The 17607-nt window shown below is 39.2% G+C and overlaps 1 protein-coding gene and 2 pseudogenes across 1 annotated transcript; all 3 read left to right on the forward strand.

Annotated features, from left to right (window-relative positions):
* The first annotated feature begins 296 nt into the window (after positions 1-296).
* Positions 297-1338, forward strand: LOC148547285 (uncharacterized). The gene is made up of 3 exons (XM_088495372.1): positions 297-683; positions 838-1061; positions 1113-1338. Exons 1-3 carry the CDS (start codon positions 297-299, stop codon positions 1336-1338), a joined length of 837 nt encoding a protein of 278 aa, XP_088351498.1.
* A 9945-nt stretch (positions 1339-11283) lies between these two features.
* On the forward strand, positions 11284-12891 carry LOC107610543 (uncharacterized; annotated as a pseudogene).
* A 1591-nt stretch (positions 12892-14482) lies between these two features.
* On the forward strand, positions 14483-16184 carry LOC148547286 (uncharacterized; annotated as a pseudogene).
* Positions 16185-17607: the final 1423 nt, after the last annotated feature.

Raw genomic sequence — 17607 nt, forward strand, 5'->3', positions numbered from 1 at the left:
GGGTTCTTGGGGAACCTATTGGATTTGGTGCCAGAGATATGCAAGGTTCTGGAGGTCTATCAGAGTTTCAGGTTGGTCAGCAGTTTCAGGATAAAGAGGAGGCTGTGTTAAGCGTGAAGACATATAGCAACCGACGGGGGGTACAATACAAAGTGGTGGAGTCCAATTATCGCAAGTACCTTGGGAAGTGTACTGAATTTGGCAACAGGTGCACATGGTTGATTAGGATCAGTTTTCGCCAGCGCAGAGGTATTTAGGAGGTAAAACGGTACAACGACCCTCATACTTGTTTGGCCATGTCGATCTCAAGCGATCACAGGAGTCTTGATTATCATGTGATCTCGGCCTACATCATGCCAATGGTTAAAGCTAATGCATCCGTCTGTATCAAGGTACTGCTGAATGTGACAGAGGCACATTTCGGGTTTAGGCCGACTTATAGGAGGGTTTGGTTGGCTAAGCAGAAGGTCGTGGCAAAGATTTACGGAGACTGGAATGAGTCATACAACGAGCTGCCGCGATGGGTCTTAGGTGTGCAGCTGACGATGCCTGGTAGTGTTGCAATGTTGAGGACGAGTCCTGTTCGAGTGGGTGGGCAAGTGGATGAATCGCAAGCCTATTTTCACCGGTTTTTCTGGACAGTCCCACCGTGTATAGAGGCATTCCGTCATTGCAAGCTATTGGTCAGTATTGACAGGACGTACCTGTACAGTAGGGGGTACGTTGATCGTTGCGATTGCACAAGACGGGAACTCCAACATCCTGCCTGTTGCATTTGCACTCGTGGAGGGTGAGAATGCTGAGTCCTGGTCTTTTTTTCTATCCCATCTTTGCCAGCACGTGACCCCACAGCCGGATATTTTGGTGATATCAGATAGGCACAACGGTATCAAGGCCGCACTTGAGGCTCCGGACGGAGGTTGGCTGCCACCTGCTGCATATCGTGTATTTTGTATTCGACATGTGGCTAAAAATTTTGCCCTCACTTTTAAGGGCAAGGATGCACGGAGGCTTCTTGTGAATGCAGCATATGCGAAGACTGAGGTGGAATTCGATTACTGGTTTGATATTCTATGAAGTGATGACCCTGCCATGTGTGACTGGGCTAACAGGATTGAGTATGCAATGTGGACACAACATCGGGATGATGGTAGGAGATACGACCATATGACGACGAATATTTCTGAGTGTGTCAACTCCATATTGAAGGGAGTCAGGAACCTTCCGGTGTGTTCACTAGTGAAGGCCACTTACGGGAGGTTGGCCGAACTATTTGTTCGCAAGGGGAGAGAGGCCGAGGCCGAGGCCCAGCTGGGAACCAGACAACAGTTCAGCTAACACCTGGTGAAGGATATAGAGGCAAATCTGAAGACGTCGAGGTGCTTCACAGTGACTTTGTATGACAGAGATAATTCTGAGTTCACTGTCGCCGAGACCACGCCTACTTGATCATTCTCACTTGGTAGTTACAGAGTGTCGCTCACAGCTCAGACATGTGATTGTGGATATTTTCAGGCACTTCATTATCCTTGCTGTCATGCCTTAGCATGTTGTGCTTATTCACGGCACACTTGGCATCCCTATGTGCATCAGGTGTATCATCTTAGCTCGGTGTTCAATGTGTATCGGATGTGATTCACCCCTCCCATCCCTGAGGATTTTTGGCCACCGTATGATGGACCCACAGTCATACCGGGCATACCTCCTAACCGTGGGCTCGTCGACCCCCTTAGGAAGCTCGCCGAACGTATCCTGGAACCAGCTGCAGTTCACTGCGAACTTCTAGATGCAGTTCGCAGGAGGCAACTCACCCAGCAGCTCCTCGAACCATACCCAAGCTGGGTGACCACCCTCGATGTACGTCTGAAAATCTGTCAAGCACCCACTAACATAATGCCCATCGATCGGCAGCCCTAACTAGTACGACACGTCCTGCAGTGTAATCGTGCACTCCCCGAATGGCATATGAAATGTGTGCGTCTCCGGACGCTAACGCTCCACAAATGCACTAACTAGGGGCTCATCCAGCCTAAACCATCTCTCATTTAGCCTCGCTAGATGGTATAAGCCGATCATCTGCAAGTACAGAACGTACTTCTCGTCTAGGCGCATACCCTGCTGCCGTCGCATGCTCGAGGTACATCGGTGGGGCTGCATAAAGAATGTATTAGATTGTCACTTGGCTCGGAACATATTTACACAACATCATTCACTAATGCATATCGTAGAGCAGAACATACAACTTGTATTCTACCAAATCATGTTACACGTTAAAATGGAAAATAACCTCAAATACATCAAAGTGGGCCTAACGAGAAAATTTTTTAAAAACTTCCTAAAAAGGGTATACTTAATTACCATAAAAAATTTTCTCAGAGAGAGTATAATATTACGCTAAAAAAATTACTTCAATGATTACTACTCATGTGAAAAAGAAAAAACTTACTTTAGATAACTTTCACCCTCCTTACTACTCATACTTTTTTATTTATTTGTGTTCACTAATAAACCACTATTATAACCACTTAACAACGGTATATAATTACTATCATTATAATATACAAAAGGTAAAAATGTAAAAAATATAACATACTAATTCCTGTTTTAAAAGGAAAAAATGGCACTCACCTCTTCAATGATGACACCAGCTATATGGGCGACGCCATCTAAACGATAGAGTTGGTCTGGGTCATCCCCCATCAACTGAATATTCTGTTGAACACTTTGTTGCAATCATACGGAATGAGTTTTCTCTGGGATTTGGTAGAGGCAAGGGTTTGGGATAGTGGTTCGAATGAGGTTGACTTGAACTCTATTTATAGGCTAAGCCTTTGTAATTCGAATAAGGTTGTTTCGAATTACTAGGGGCAGCCAAATCGGGGATAATTCGAATCAGGTTATTTCGAATTACTAGGAGTTTCAAAGCAGTGTGCGAGTTCAATACATGTTGATTTGAACCAGTGGGGGTACTTGTTTGTGTGTAATTCAAATGAATGTTATTCGAATTATCATATAGAGCTCAAGCATATATAATTCGAATCAGTATGATTCAAATTATTAAAGTCACACGTAGTTCGACTTAGGTTAATTCGAATTACTATTGCTTTGTGTAATTTGAATTGGATTCATTCGAATTACATAAAATGTTGTTTTTGGGTGATTCACGTTGTGTTTTTGTTTTTGGTAGAATTGTGTAAGTTTTTTCTTATTTAGTTTAAATACGTGTTTTCCTTCTCTTTTATACCGTCAATAAAAATTAAGTTTATGTATATACACTTGCTTACTCTTCTTGGTTCTTATATATAATCTACTGTTTCAGTTTTAATTTTTGAATACACAAACAAACTAACCATCACATAATATATCATATCATTGATTAACTTTACACAATATTTTTGAGTTATAGTTTTTGGTGATATTAGAATTGAGTAGCGAATTTAATTAACGTGTTCTTAGTTCAGGATATTAAGCTATTATTATTCTATTAGTAGATTTTTTTAATATTTAGTAAATACATGAATGTATTAAAATTTAAAATTTATAACTTTTATATAAAAGATTTTTTTAATTAATAATTATAATATGTATTTTTGAGACACATATTAACTTAATTCTTAAATAATATAATTGATTATTCAAACACTAAATTGAACTATAATCTCACTTCATATATATACAGACTAACCTGACAATTTTAAAACTTTAAAGACATATATTGAAAGAAAAAAATCAGTAGTAATCAAATTAAAAGTTTTAATTATTTTTTTTCTTTTTTTGGTCCATTTTAGTTCTAAGTTTTTACCATGGGACAACATTGATTGTTGACCATGGAAAATCATGTTCTTAACAGTTGAAATATTAATTGTGTGACTGGTCTGGTCATAACTGAAACTCTGCAACACAAATGCATGCTTTATTTTCAAATATAGAACCCACTGTTTCTCCTCATCAACTTTGAGGAAATTCTTTCTTTCTATTATTCATTTCATCAAAATACTCCTACTTTCCAAGATTTTTTTGTGCCCATAATTGATGCTTAACATTATTCTTTAATTTTTACATATGAGAAAGCAAATTGTAATTACGAACTAATTTTTACAACCTAGACGGTGGGGTAGAGTTTTGGATCGGTCACAAATTCAAATGCCGAGATGCAGTGATGCAAGGTGTGAAGAACTACAGTATTCGCAGGAGTGCTGAGTACCAAGTGATAGAATCAGACCGATTAAAGTACCACGTGCATTGCCGTCAAGCTGCAAATGGGTGTCCATAGAGGCTCCGTGTTGCCCTTCGACGGAACCTCGGATACCGGTGAGTTCAAGTTTAATTGAGGCGTACCTACTCATTTATGGTTTCTATATATTAAGTAGTTTCCAACCATGGCTGTTTTATTTCGTTAGGGAGGTCCGTAGGGTTGGTGGAGCGCACACTTGTTTGGCACCCACCATGTCCCAGAACCATCGACAGTTAGATAGCAGTCTCATCTGCAAGGTCATCCTGCCGTTGATACAGTCCAACCCATCCATCAGCATCCCTATCCTACAAGGTGCGGTCCGACAGAGCTGTCACTTCAAACCCTCCTACAGAAAGGTGTGGATGGCAAAGCAAAAGGCAATTTATCAGATCTACGGGGACTGGGAGGAGTCAGATAACAAGGTGCCATAACTGCTTCAGGCCCTGCAGAGTTGTTTCCCGGGAACTATGTGTGAGTTACAGGCCGTGCCGTACTATGATGGGCATCTTCTGGTCCGCAACTGTAGCATGTTCGACAAAGTATTTTAGACTTTTCCGTCCTGTGTTGAGGCTTTCAAGCATTGCAAGCCGTTTCTTTTCGTCGATGGCATGCATCTGTATGGCAGATACGGTAGGGTGTTGCTTATTGCAGTGGCACAAGACGGCAACAGCAATATCCTGCCTAATGCTTTTGCCATTGTGGAGTCTGTGAGTATAGAGTCATGGTCGTTCTTCCTTACTAATCTAAGATGCCATGTTACCCTACAATAAGGCATGTTGGTTATCTCTGATAAATCGCAGGCCATCAAGGCTGCAATCAATGCCGATGATAGTGGTTGGCATCTTCCAAGGGCATTCCATGCTTACTGTATTAGACACATGGCAGCGAACTTCATGACTCGTTTTAAGTCAGCCGAGAGCAAGCGATACCTTATAAATGCCGCTTATAGTCTAAGTAAGGTTGGTACGAGTGGTACATGGATGCCTTGAGAGGGTTGTCGCCTGGGATGGCGGACTGGGCAGGCTGTTTCAACCCAGAGATATGGCTACAACACTGCAACAGTGGTCGGCGGTTTGGTTATATGACAACAAATCTGTCGGAGTGCATCAATGCAATTCTCAAGGGTACACGGTACTTGCCAATTTCTACCATCATACGCATCACGTATGAACGGTTGTAGAAGTTGTTCGTACTAACTTATAATTTGCATAAAAACCAAAATCTACGTAAAGGACTAAATTAAAAAAGAGGTTGTATCAACCGTGGTGCTAACCTCGTTGAATCGTAACTGGTCTATCGCCACTCTCCAGTGTAGAACCCTCCTCTCATGCTGGTCTCTGCTCTGCTACTGCGATCCTATCAACCTGACACCAATTAATAGAATAACAACAGTTCTCATTATGCAGAATATCAAAAAAGGTTACAAATTGATAACACAGTAAAGACATAAACAGTTGTTACCTCGCAGCCATAGGATACATGAAAATCCCTCACTCTGGTGGACATCATTGAGGAAATCTCTGGTATATCTAGGTGGTGCGCGAATTTGTGACTCGCACAACTAAACCAGTAAGTGCACCGGCTCATCCAAGTAATACCTCAGGTGAGTGAGGGTCGAATTCCACGAGGATTGCCGGATTGAGCAAGCTGTGATTATCCTGCAGATCTTAGTCAGGCGAATAAAAAGATAGTTGTTGGTTGTTGTAGGCGCATAAACAAGCAATAACCATGGCTGTGATTATCCTGCAGATCTTCTTCTGGATTAACACATCATACTAACTACTCCAATGATGAATGATTCCTTCAATGGCAAGGCTGTAAGTGATTAAGCCATTAGTCGTGGTCATTAATCTCCTCAGGTCCAAACCAAACATCCGAACGGACTAGATCAATTTGGAAGAGGGTGAAGCGCGCGCAATCCAATCTCTTGATGATCCTACTCAAAACGCCACAGATAAGGTCGGATCTTCTGGATCAGAGACTGACGCTCTTATGGTTCTAGCCCTTAGAACCACAGGAACCTCAATTACCCATGGCTAACGAGGTTTTATGTCACATACCCCAATTAGCCCAGATAACTTGTTAGAACCCGTGATGCATTCTCAAGTTGTAGCTCATTACTATCCGGGTCAGGACTCGTAAGCAACTCATGTAGAATCGAGATTCATAAAGATGAAGAACGACAATGCATCATAGAATAGAATCAAACATAGATTGAAGTAGAAAGTAATTGCATTAATCCATAGAAATCAGCAGAGCTCCTAACCTTAACCTAGGAGGTTTAGTTGCTCATACTGTACAGAGAAATAATATGAAGTTTGAATCTAGTGGGAAAATAAGATCTCTAAACAATGGTGATCTTCCCTTATTTATACTAATGACTAGACTTAAAAAGAAACTAATAATAATTAGAAATTACAATAATGAAAGAAACTAAGCAAAAAGGTGCGAAAATCCACTTCTAGGCCCACTTGGTGAGTGTTTGGGTTGAGCTTGGTGTCCAACTTGAGTGAGTGGGTGTTGAACGCCCACTAGGGGGTGTGAGTGCACTACCTTGCTCCCTTTGTGGCGTTGAACGCCAGTTTAGGGCGTTCAACACTGGGTTCTGTCCTCTTGGGGTGTTGAACGCCAGAAAGGGGGTAGTTTGGGTGTTCAACGCCTATTTTGGGCCTTCATTTCCAAAGCAAAGTATAGACCATTATATATAGCTGGAAAGCTATGGAAGTTAACTTTTCAACGCCATTGAAAACGCTTCATTTGGACTTCTGTAGGTCCAGAAATGCTCATTTGAATGCACAGAGGTCAGGATCTGACATCATCTGTTGTCCTTTCTTTGCCTCTAAATTAGACTTTGCCAAAACTTGCCAAATTCACCCAAAAATTACCTAAAATCATAAGAAAACACAAAAGCTCAATGTAGTATCCAAAAAGTAAATTTTGCATTAAAACATACAAAAACAGAATAAAACTTAACAAAATATGCTGAAAATACTAATAAAATAACATAAAAAAGCGTATAAAATATCCGCTCATCACTAGCACATCAAGAGCGTAGTGTAGGCAGCGACATCCATGACGCCTCGGTGTGCTACCGAGCATAGTGACCGGTACGTTTAGGCTAGCACAACCGAGCCCCAAGACAACTCCCAGTACCGCCCAAAGTCCTGAAGCAGCGACAGCTAACGCAGATGGACCAAGTTGTTCGACTTATCCGTCATCAGGTAGCCTCTGATCAGTAACATAATGTAACACTTAGCATACTGTCGAAGGGTCTCTAGGTCGCTGTTGGTGCCATCTGGCGGACACAGTCTCACAGTCATACAAGCTTCAGCGAGAACGACTCCTTCCTCTGCGCCGCCTGCTGTGAACCACCAGAGGCCTGGCACCGAGTAGTCGCTCCACCAACTCACACGTCTCCGTGCGGTACCACCTGTAGAAGTCACGGAAGCACCCCCAACTGGGTCTCCGTGTGCACGTAGCCCAAGGTGGTACGTGGTGCACTAATTATGAATCACACTTTTCACAACTAGTACCACTAACCAGCAAGTGCACTGGGTCGTCCAAGTAATACCTTACGTGAGTAAGGGTCGAATCCCACGGAGATTGTTGGTTTGAAGCAATCTATGGTTATCTTGTAAATCTTAGTTAGAAAGTCAATTATATTGATCAGTTGAATCGCGAATAAACAAGAGAGCATGGATTAAAGGTTACTTGTTATGCAGTAATGGAGAATATGTTGGAGTTTTGGAGATGCTTTGTCTTCTGAATCTTTGCTTCCCTCTGTCTTCTGCTTCACGCACGCACGTCCTCCTATGGCAAGCTGTATGTAGGGGATCACCGTCGTCAATGGCTACATCCCATCCTCTCAGTGAAGAATATGCTCACATGCTCTGTCACAGCACGGCTAATCACTGGTTGGTTCCCGCTCCTACTGGAATAGAATAGAATCCCTTGATTCTTTTGCGTCTGTCACTAACGCCCAGCACTCGTGAGTTTGAAGCACGTCACAGTCATTCGATCATCGGATCCTACTCGGAATACCACAGACAAGGTTTAGACTTTTCGGATCCTCATGAATGCCGCCATCGATCTAGCTTATACCACGAAGATTCTAATTAAGAAATCTAAGAGATATTCATTCAATCGGATATAGAACGGAGGTGGTTGTCAGGCACACGTTCATGGGTTGAGGAAGGTGATGAGTGTCACAGATCATCACCTTCATCACAATTAAGCGCAAATGAACATCTTAGATAGGAACAAGCGTGTTTGAATGGAAAACAGAAATACTTGCATTAATCCATCGAGACACAGCAGAGCTCCTCACCCCCAACAATGGAGTTTAGAGACTCATGCCATCAAAGAGTACAAAATTCAGATCTGAAATGTCATGAGAGATCTCTAATACAATAGTAAAAGGTCCTATATATACTAGACTGGTCACTAGGGTTTACAGAAGTAAGTAATTGATGCATAAATCCACTTCCGGGGCCCACTTGGTGTGTGCTTGGGCTGAGCTAAAGCTTTCCACGTGCAGAGGCTCTTTTGAGCGTTCAACGCCAGTTTTGGATCCTTTTCTGGCGTTGAACTCTGGTTTTGGATCCTTTTCTGGCGCTGGACGCCAGATTTGGGCAGAGAACTGGCGTTGAACACCAGTTTACGTCATCTATTCTCGAGCAAAGTATGGACTATTATATATTGCTGGAAAGCCCTGGATGTCTACTTTCCAACGCAATTGGAAGCGCGCCATTTTGAGTTCTGTAGCTCCAGAAAATCCAGTTTGAGTTCAGGGAGGTCAGAATCCAACAGCATCAGCAGTCATTCTTCAACCTCTGAATTTGATTTTTGCTCGAGTCCCTCAATTTCAGCCAGAAAATATCTGAAATCACAGAAAAACACACAAACTCATAGTAAAGTCCAGAAATGTGAATTTAACATAAAAAACAATGAAAACATCCCTAAAAGTGACTAGATTCTACTAAAAACATACTAAAAACAATGCCAAAAAGCGTATAAATTATCCGCTCATCAGTACGCCACGTCCTACATGGTGATATTGGCCTCACCCCACGGGAGATGGAATGTGTGGGTCTTCGGACGCCATCCCTCCACAAATGTCGTAATCAGGGAGTTGTCGAATGTGAAATCCCTGAGATGTACCGGGTCGCTGAATACAACCTCCCTTAGATACAAGACGATGGCGTATGGTGGAAGAAGGGTATGGCTCACTTGTCGGGGGAGGAGAAGGCGAGGCCTCTGACAAAATAATATATATTCACAATTATTAAAAAATAAATAATTGGATAGGTCCATCAACATAGCAAACTGTCTTCACTATTCTACACATAACCCTAATAGAATCTTACACCTATGTACTAACTGGATTTATGTCGACACAACATACTTTGTGACTATGTACTTTCTTAACTAATACACATTTCCTCATTCCGTTACGTGAATTTAACACATTCAATAAAGTTATTAACAATGTAACCAACAAAGTCTGACTTAACTTCATAATCTAATTATCAAACTTGGCTAGTTACTAACTAAATTAATAATTATTTAGTAACAACCTAATACAGAAAAAATAAACTGGAGTTTCAAACTTCAATCAGTGACCTATTTCTAGTAATACAAACTGTATTCTAGTTCTTGACAAATACCCTAACCATGGCTATATATATATATATATATATATATGGGATTACATAAAAGTTAAGATAACAAGACTAACCTCAGAGTCCTGTGCCCCCGCATAATGTCAAGTCTCATTCAGGCGGTTGGTGTCCCGATCACTACCTTCTGCGTGCGCCATCGTCGTATTACTCGATAATATAGATAGAAAGGGGTAAAAGAGAGGAGAAAGTGGTCAAGAAGTTTAAATTGGGGACCAAAACCTTGCTGTCAACGACATATATTTATAGTCGTCCCCAACTCTTATCTCGTTTACAGTGTAAACGAGATAACTTTACACGTACCTCGTTTACACTGTAAACGAGATATGCGCGCGTGTAATGATATGATGATGTGTTGACCGGTGACACGTGGGTTGTTAGTGACATGTGTCACTCCATGGTTTGATCACATGTAATGATATGATGATGTGTTGACCGGTGACACATGGCATGCTGATATGGATGGTTGCCACCAGACATTCAATTTCAGGGACTAAAATGAGTCACTTAACGCAAAGTGAGGGACTAATTTGGTTCATCTACAATTATGACATAGCGAATGACACGTGGACGAATACTGTTACGATACGTGGCACAAATGGACACATGGCCAAATAGCATTATGACACGTGACACAACCGTCTACATCAGCATGCCACGTATCACCGGTCAACATATCATCATACCATTACACGTGGCCAAATCATAGAGTAACACGTGTCACTAACAGTCCACGTCATCAAGTCATGTCATCATGTTGTTAATGCAAAATAAGTCAAAGATTAATGCAGTGCATTTTTGTCAATCTCAGGGACATAATTGGTGCAATTAGAATTTTACGGGCGATTTTAGTGCACGAAGCCACAGGAAATATTTTGGGGTTTAACTCCTACTTTTAATGTACAGCTATACGTAGCACGATTATAAAATATTTAAATTGAAAAAAAAAACAATTGTGAAACAGAACCCTAACAATAACATGCCTTTCCACTTCGATTCTGCAACTCTTCTCAGTTCTCTCTTTTCCGTGTTCTGCTTCCACTTCTGGTTTCGATTTCACCATTGCTGCGTTCGCCACTTTTCCTCTGCTTCTGCTATTCTCGCTTTAAGATGCTAATTTTGAGTTTTCTTCTTTTATTTTTATTTTTTTGTTTATGGCAACTTCTTAGTTTTTAATTTCTATTGAGATTAATGAATTGTAGTTGTTGTGCTAAAACATTCTTAATACAAATAGGAAAGTTGTATTGTATTAAATATCTAAAGTCGTCTTCTTCATGCTTAAGGTAGCTAAACGGTTTCAGGAAATATTGATAATCATAGAGTGAAAAATTGTGTTTCGTGAAGTATCATGAGTTTTTATGTTAAGAGGACATGTTATATGCAACGAGGTATGCAATCCCTAAACTCCATTGCTTTCTTTCTTCTGCCATCATCAAACTTACTTGCTGTTATGCCATATGCCCACCGTACAAGGCTATGTCTTCTTCATTCACAGCCGCTTCCATCACGAGACACTTACAAATTTGATAATGTTGAAGATGCTGTAGCTTTATTTAATTGCAAGGTTGATATGCATCTGCAGCCATCGATTGTGGAATTGACCAAAATCTTGGGAACGATTATAAATATGAAGTATTATGCTACGGCTATTCATCTTTATACCCAGTTGGAGTCAAAGGACATCCTACCATTTAGTGATACTTTGAACATCTTAATTAGTTGTTATGGCCATGCAGGTCAGATGGTTTTGTACTCTCGATAATGAGCAAGTTTGTTAAGTGGGGTTTTAAGCCAAGTGTTGTAACTTTTACTACTCTAAAGAAGGGGTTGTGCCTTAATGGTAAGATTTTGGATGCACTCTACATTAATGGTAAAATATTTGCAAAAGGATTATGGTTTGATGAAGTTATGTATGGAACTTTAATCAATGGGTTGTGTAAGTCTGGAGAAATAAGAGTTGCTCTCCAAAAGCTTTGGAAAATGGAGGGTCAGTTTGTTAGACCGAATCTTGTAATGTACAATATTGTTGTTGATGATTTGTGCAAAGATGGACTTTTGAATGATGCACTGGATTTGTATTTTAATATACTTGGTCAAGGAATTCCCCCTGATATTGTCACTTATACTTCATTAATATATAGTTTTTGTCATGTGGGCCAATGGAAAGAAGCTGGATTATTGCTGAATGAGATTTTTGTTAAAGACACCAGCCTAGATGTGTATACCTTTAACATAATAATCGATGCATTATGGAAAGAACAGATGCTATTACAAGCCTATGATTTGTGCGATGTGATGATTCTAAGGGGTCAGCAACCAAACATTATTACTTACACAATTTTGATGAATGGATATTGTTTGAACAATAAAGTTAATGAGGCAAGAAACTTATTTGATATGGTAATTGAAAGGGGTATTGTGCCAGATGTTTGGAGTTATAACATCTTGATTAAAGGTTATTGCAAGATTAACAGAGTGGATGAGGCCATGAATTTGAGGAAAAATATGTTTCTTAAGAACATAGTTCTAAACATTGTAACTTACAATTCTCTAGTTGATGGCTTGTGCAAAGTTGGTAGAATCTCGTCTGCGTGGGAGATTGTTAATGAAATGCATTACTGTGGTCAACCATTCCCTGATTTAAACACTTATAATATCCTTTTAGATTTCGTGTGCAACAACCAGCATCTTGATGAGACAATTGCATTATTTAAAAGTCTCATCTTCGAAAGAAATTTTGTTCACACTATCTTAATTAGTGGTTATTGCAAGAACAAAAGATTTGATGAAGCCGTGAAACCTTTCCAATATATGTGTTCCAAGAATTTGGATCCAAATATTGAAACTTACAATATATTGTTACACGCGTTATGCGACAGGCAGCAACTTGGCATGGCAATTATACTATTAAACCAAGTTGTTGATGATGATATTTGTCCTAATTTGTACACATACAAAATACTTATACATGGTTTATAGAACTCTGCAAGAATAGAAGAATGCACAAAAGATTTTTCAAACATTTTTTCATTAGAGGAAATCATGTAGATGTCAAAAACATAATCGATCATCTTTGTAAAAGTGGATTATCAGAATAGAAAAACCCTTGATTTTACAATGGGAAGACAACTAAAACCTCTCTAATGCTGTCACTTCTAGAGAAAAGAAAAAGGATGAGGCACAAACTTTTCTGCAAATGATCATTAGATGCTTGGCAAGGAATAAGGTCAGTTGTTTTAATTTCCAAGTTGATTTCTGAAGTGACATAAAAGTTAAGATAACAAAACTAACCTCAGAGTCCTGTGCCCCGGCATAACGTCAAGTCTCATTCAGCCGGTTGATGTTCCGATCATTACCTTCTGTGCGCGCCATTGTCGTATTTCTCGATAATATAGATAGAAAGGGATAAAAGAGAGGAGAAAGTGGTCAAAAAGTTTAAATTCGGGACCAAAACCTTGCTTTCAACGACATATATTTATAGCCATGCCCAACTCTTATCTCGTTTACACTGTAAACAAGATATACACGCGTGTAATGATATGATGATATGTTGATCGGTGACACGTGGGTTGTTAGTGACATGTGTCACTCCATGGTTTGATCACATGTAATGATATAATGATGTGTTGACTGGTGACACATGGCATGCTAATATGGATGGTTGTCACCGGACATTCAATTTCAGAGACTAAAATGAGTCACTTAATGCAAAGTGAGGAACTAATTTGGTGCATCTACAATGATCACACAGCGAGTGACACGTGGACGAATATTGTGGCGATACGTGGCACAAATAGACACATGGCCAAATAGCATTATGACACACGTGACACAACCGTCTACATCAGCATGCCACGTGTCACTGGTCAATACATCATTATACCATTACACGTGGCTAAATCATGGAGTGACACGTGTCACTAACAGTCCACGTCATCAAGTCACGACATCACGTCGTTAATGCAAAATAGGTCAGGGACTATTGTGGTGCATTCTTGTCAATCTCAGGGACATAATTGGTGCAATTAGAATTTTACGGGCGATTTTAGTGCACGAAGCCACAGGGAATATTTTAGGGTTTAACTCCTACTTTAAATGTACAGCTAACATGTAGCATGATTATAAAATATTTAAAATGAAAAAAAAACAATTGTGAAGCAGAACCCTAACAATAACATGCCTCTCTCCACTTCGATTCTGCAACTCTTCTCAGTTCTCTCTTTTCCGTGTTCTGCTTCCGCTTCCGCTTTTGATTCCACCATTGTTGTGTTTGCCACTTTGCCTCTGATTTTGTTGTTCTCGCTTTAAAGTGCTAATTTTGAGTTTTCTTCTTTTATTTTTATTTATTTGTTTGTGGCAACTACTTAGCTTTTAATTTCTATTGAGATAAATGAATTGTAGTTGTTGTGCTAAAATATTCTTAATACAAATAGGAAAGTTGTATTGTATTAAATATCTAAAGTCGTCTTCTTTATTCTTAAGATAGCTAAACGGTTTCAGGCAATATTGATAATCATAGAGTGAAAAATTGTCTTTCGTGAAGTATTATCAGTTTTTATGTTAAGAGGACATGTTGTATGCAACGCGGTATGCAATCCCTAAACTCCATCGCTTTCTTTTGCTAACATCGAACTTACTTGCTTTTATGCCATATGCCCACCGTACAAGCCTATGTCTTCTTCATTCACAGCCGCTCCCATCACGAGATGCTTAAAAATTTGATAATATTAAAAATGTTATAGCTTTATTTAATAGCAAGGTTGATATGCATCCGCAGCCATCGATTGTGGAATTAACCAAAATTTTGGGAACGATTGTAAAGATGAAGTATTATGCCACGACTATTCATCTTTATACCCAGATGGAGTCAAAGGGCATCCTACTATTTAGTGTGACTTTGAACATCTTAATAAATTGTTATGGCCATGCAGGTCAAATAGGTTTTGCACTCTCGGTAATGAGCAAGTTTGTTAAGTGGGGTTTTAAGTCAAGTGCTATAACTTTTACTACACTAAAGAAGGGGTTGTGTCTTAGTGGTAAGATTTTGGATGCACTTTACATTAATGGTAAAATAGTTGCAAAAGGATTAGGGTTTGATGAAGTTAGGTACGGAACCTTAATCAATGGGCTGTGTAAGTCTGGAAAAACAAGAGTTGCTCTCCAAAGGTTTTGGAAAATGGAGGGTCAGTTTGTTAGGCTGAATCTTGTAATGTACAATATTGTTGTTGATGGTTGTGCAAAGATGGACTTTTGAATGATGCACTAGATTTGTATTTTAATATGCTTGGTCGAGAAATTTCCTTTGATATTGTCACTTACACTTCATTAATATATGATTTTTGTCATGTCGGCCAATGGAAAGAAGCTGGATTATTGCTGAATGAGATTTTTGTTAAAGACACCGACCTAGATGTGTATACCATTAACATAATAATTGATGCATTATGCAAAGAAGAGATGCTATTACAAGCCCACGATTTGTGCGACGTGATAATTCTAAGGGGTCAGCAACCAAACATTACTACTTACACAATTTTGATGAATGGATATTATTTGAACAAAAAAGTTTACGAGGCAAGAAACTTATTTGATATGGTAATTGAAAGGGGTGTTGTGCCTGATGTTTAGAGTTATAACATCTTGATTAAAGGTTATTGCAAGATTAACAGAGTGGATGAGGCCATGAATTTGAGGAAAGATAGTTTCTTAAGAACATAGTTCCAAACATTGTAACTTACAATTCTCTAGTTGATGGCTTGTGCAAAGCTGGTAGAATCTTGTCTACATGGGAGATTGTTAATGAAATGCATTATTACGGTCAACCATTCCCCGATGTAAACACTTATAATATCCTTTTAGATTTCGTGTGAAAAAACCAGCATCTTGATGAGGCAATTGCATTATTTAAAAGTCTCATCTTTGAAAGAAATTTTGTTCCAAATGTTTGGAGTTACAATATCTTGATTAGTGGTTATTGCAAGAATAAAAGATTTGATGAAGCCATGAAACCTTTCCAATATATCTGTTCCAAGAATTTGGACCCAAATATTGAAACTTACAATATATTGTTACATGCGTTATGCGACAGGCAGCAACTTGGCAAGGCAATTATACTATTAAACCAAATTGTTGATGATGATATTTGTCCTAATTTGTACACATACAAAATACTTATACATGGTTTATTGAACTCTGGAAGAGTAGAAGAATGCACAGAAGATTTTTCAATCATTTTTTCATTAGAGGAAATCATGCTGATGTCAAAAACATAATCGATCATTTTTGTAAAAGTGGATTATCAGAATAAGGAAGCCCTTGATTTTACAATGGGAAGACAACTAAAACCTCTCTAATGCTGTCACTTCTAGAGAAAAGAAAAATGATGAGGCACAAACTTTTCTGGAAATGATCATTAGATGCATGGCAAGGAATAAGGTCAGTTGTTTTAATTTCCAAGTTGATTTCTGAAGTGACCTACATGGTTCGAAAATGCTTTTTCTTTGGGCCTTAGGTATTGGACTTGCTGTTTCACTTGAGTAGTTAGTTCTAAGTTAGAAAATGTTTTCAATTTCCAAGTTGATTTCTGAAGTTACCTATATAAGCATTTTAATTAGAATATTTTCAACATACCAAAAGCATTCTTACTGTTAAAAGATAAACTTGTAGATACCTAGGGATTGGAAAAGTGGCATATAGTTCTTTCGACCACAGCATTTTTGTTGAGGCGGCAGTGATGGAGACTTTACCTGGTGAGTCCACAATTGAGTAGTTTGTTCCATTTCTCATTGTTTGGTGATAATGCCAGTGGTTTGGTTACTTCAATTTTCTCTGATGTACCAGGCACAACAAAGTCCTCTGATTCATCCTTTATGCTTTCTCTCACATCAATGGTGCGCAAACTCAGTACACAAGAGGCAGAAACAACTTACTCCGGTAAAAGAAATCCCAGAAATGCTGAATTTGTCGGCAATGTAGATTGTATATGGCAAACACGTATCAGAAACTATGCAGCTCTACAGCGGCACCAACTCTTCAAAAAGCTTCTCCACCGGTTCCCACAAAAATGCTTGTCGCGTTCAACAAATTAACGGCATTGCCAAGTGAAGGTAACATATCAAAATTCTCACACCCTTCTGGCAAATCTCTTGATGTGGAAATTGATGCTAAATTAATCGAATCTGATAACCAGAATCATTCTAATGAGCAAAGGTTTGGGGTTTATGTGATTCTTGCTGCTTTTTGTGGGGTTGTGACTATCGTGACAACAATGCTATGCTGAAGCAGTATTTTTGCAATGTCCATCACTGGGATCATATGGCCCGGTGCCACTAAAAGGAACACAACAAAATGGAGCTATGGTGTTATTGAATCCATTTTTGTTTTGGTGGATATCATAACTGGGTTTAGTCCACTGAATTTGGGTGGGTTTAATTCGTTTACTTGTGTGACATTTATAACTAATATTCCTTTCTTGGTATGTGTGTTTGCTTTATTATTCACCACACTTTATTTATATTATTTATATTATTTATAAACAAATTTTCCCGGGATAAACACAATCTCTTAAACTTTTTCAATTGCTTGTCGAAATAAGTGGCAGTAGCGAGTTTATTATTTGTATTCCAATGAGCTGATTGAGGAAAGAATTGGACCTATCAACGTTTTCAAGAGTTATATCTTGATGAGGATTAAGGC

The sequence above is a fragment of the Arachis ipaensis genome, chromosome B8, assembly GCF_059453495.1.
Source record: "Arachis ipaensis isolate K30076 ecotype BB chromosome B8, ASM5945349v1, whole genome shotgun sequence".
Taxonomy (NCBI): Eukaryota; Viridiplantae; Streptophyta; class Magnoliopsida; order Fabales; family Fabaceae; genus Arachis; species Arachis ipaensis.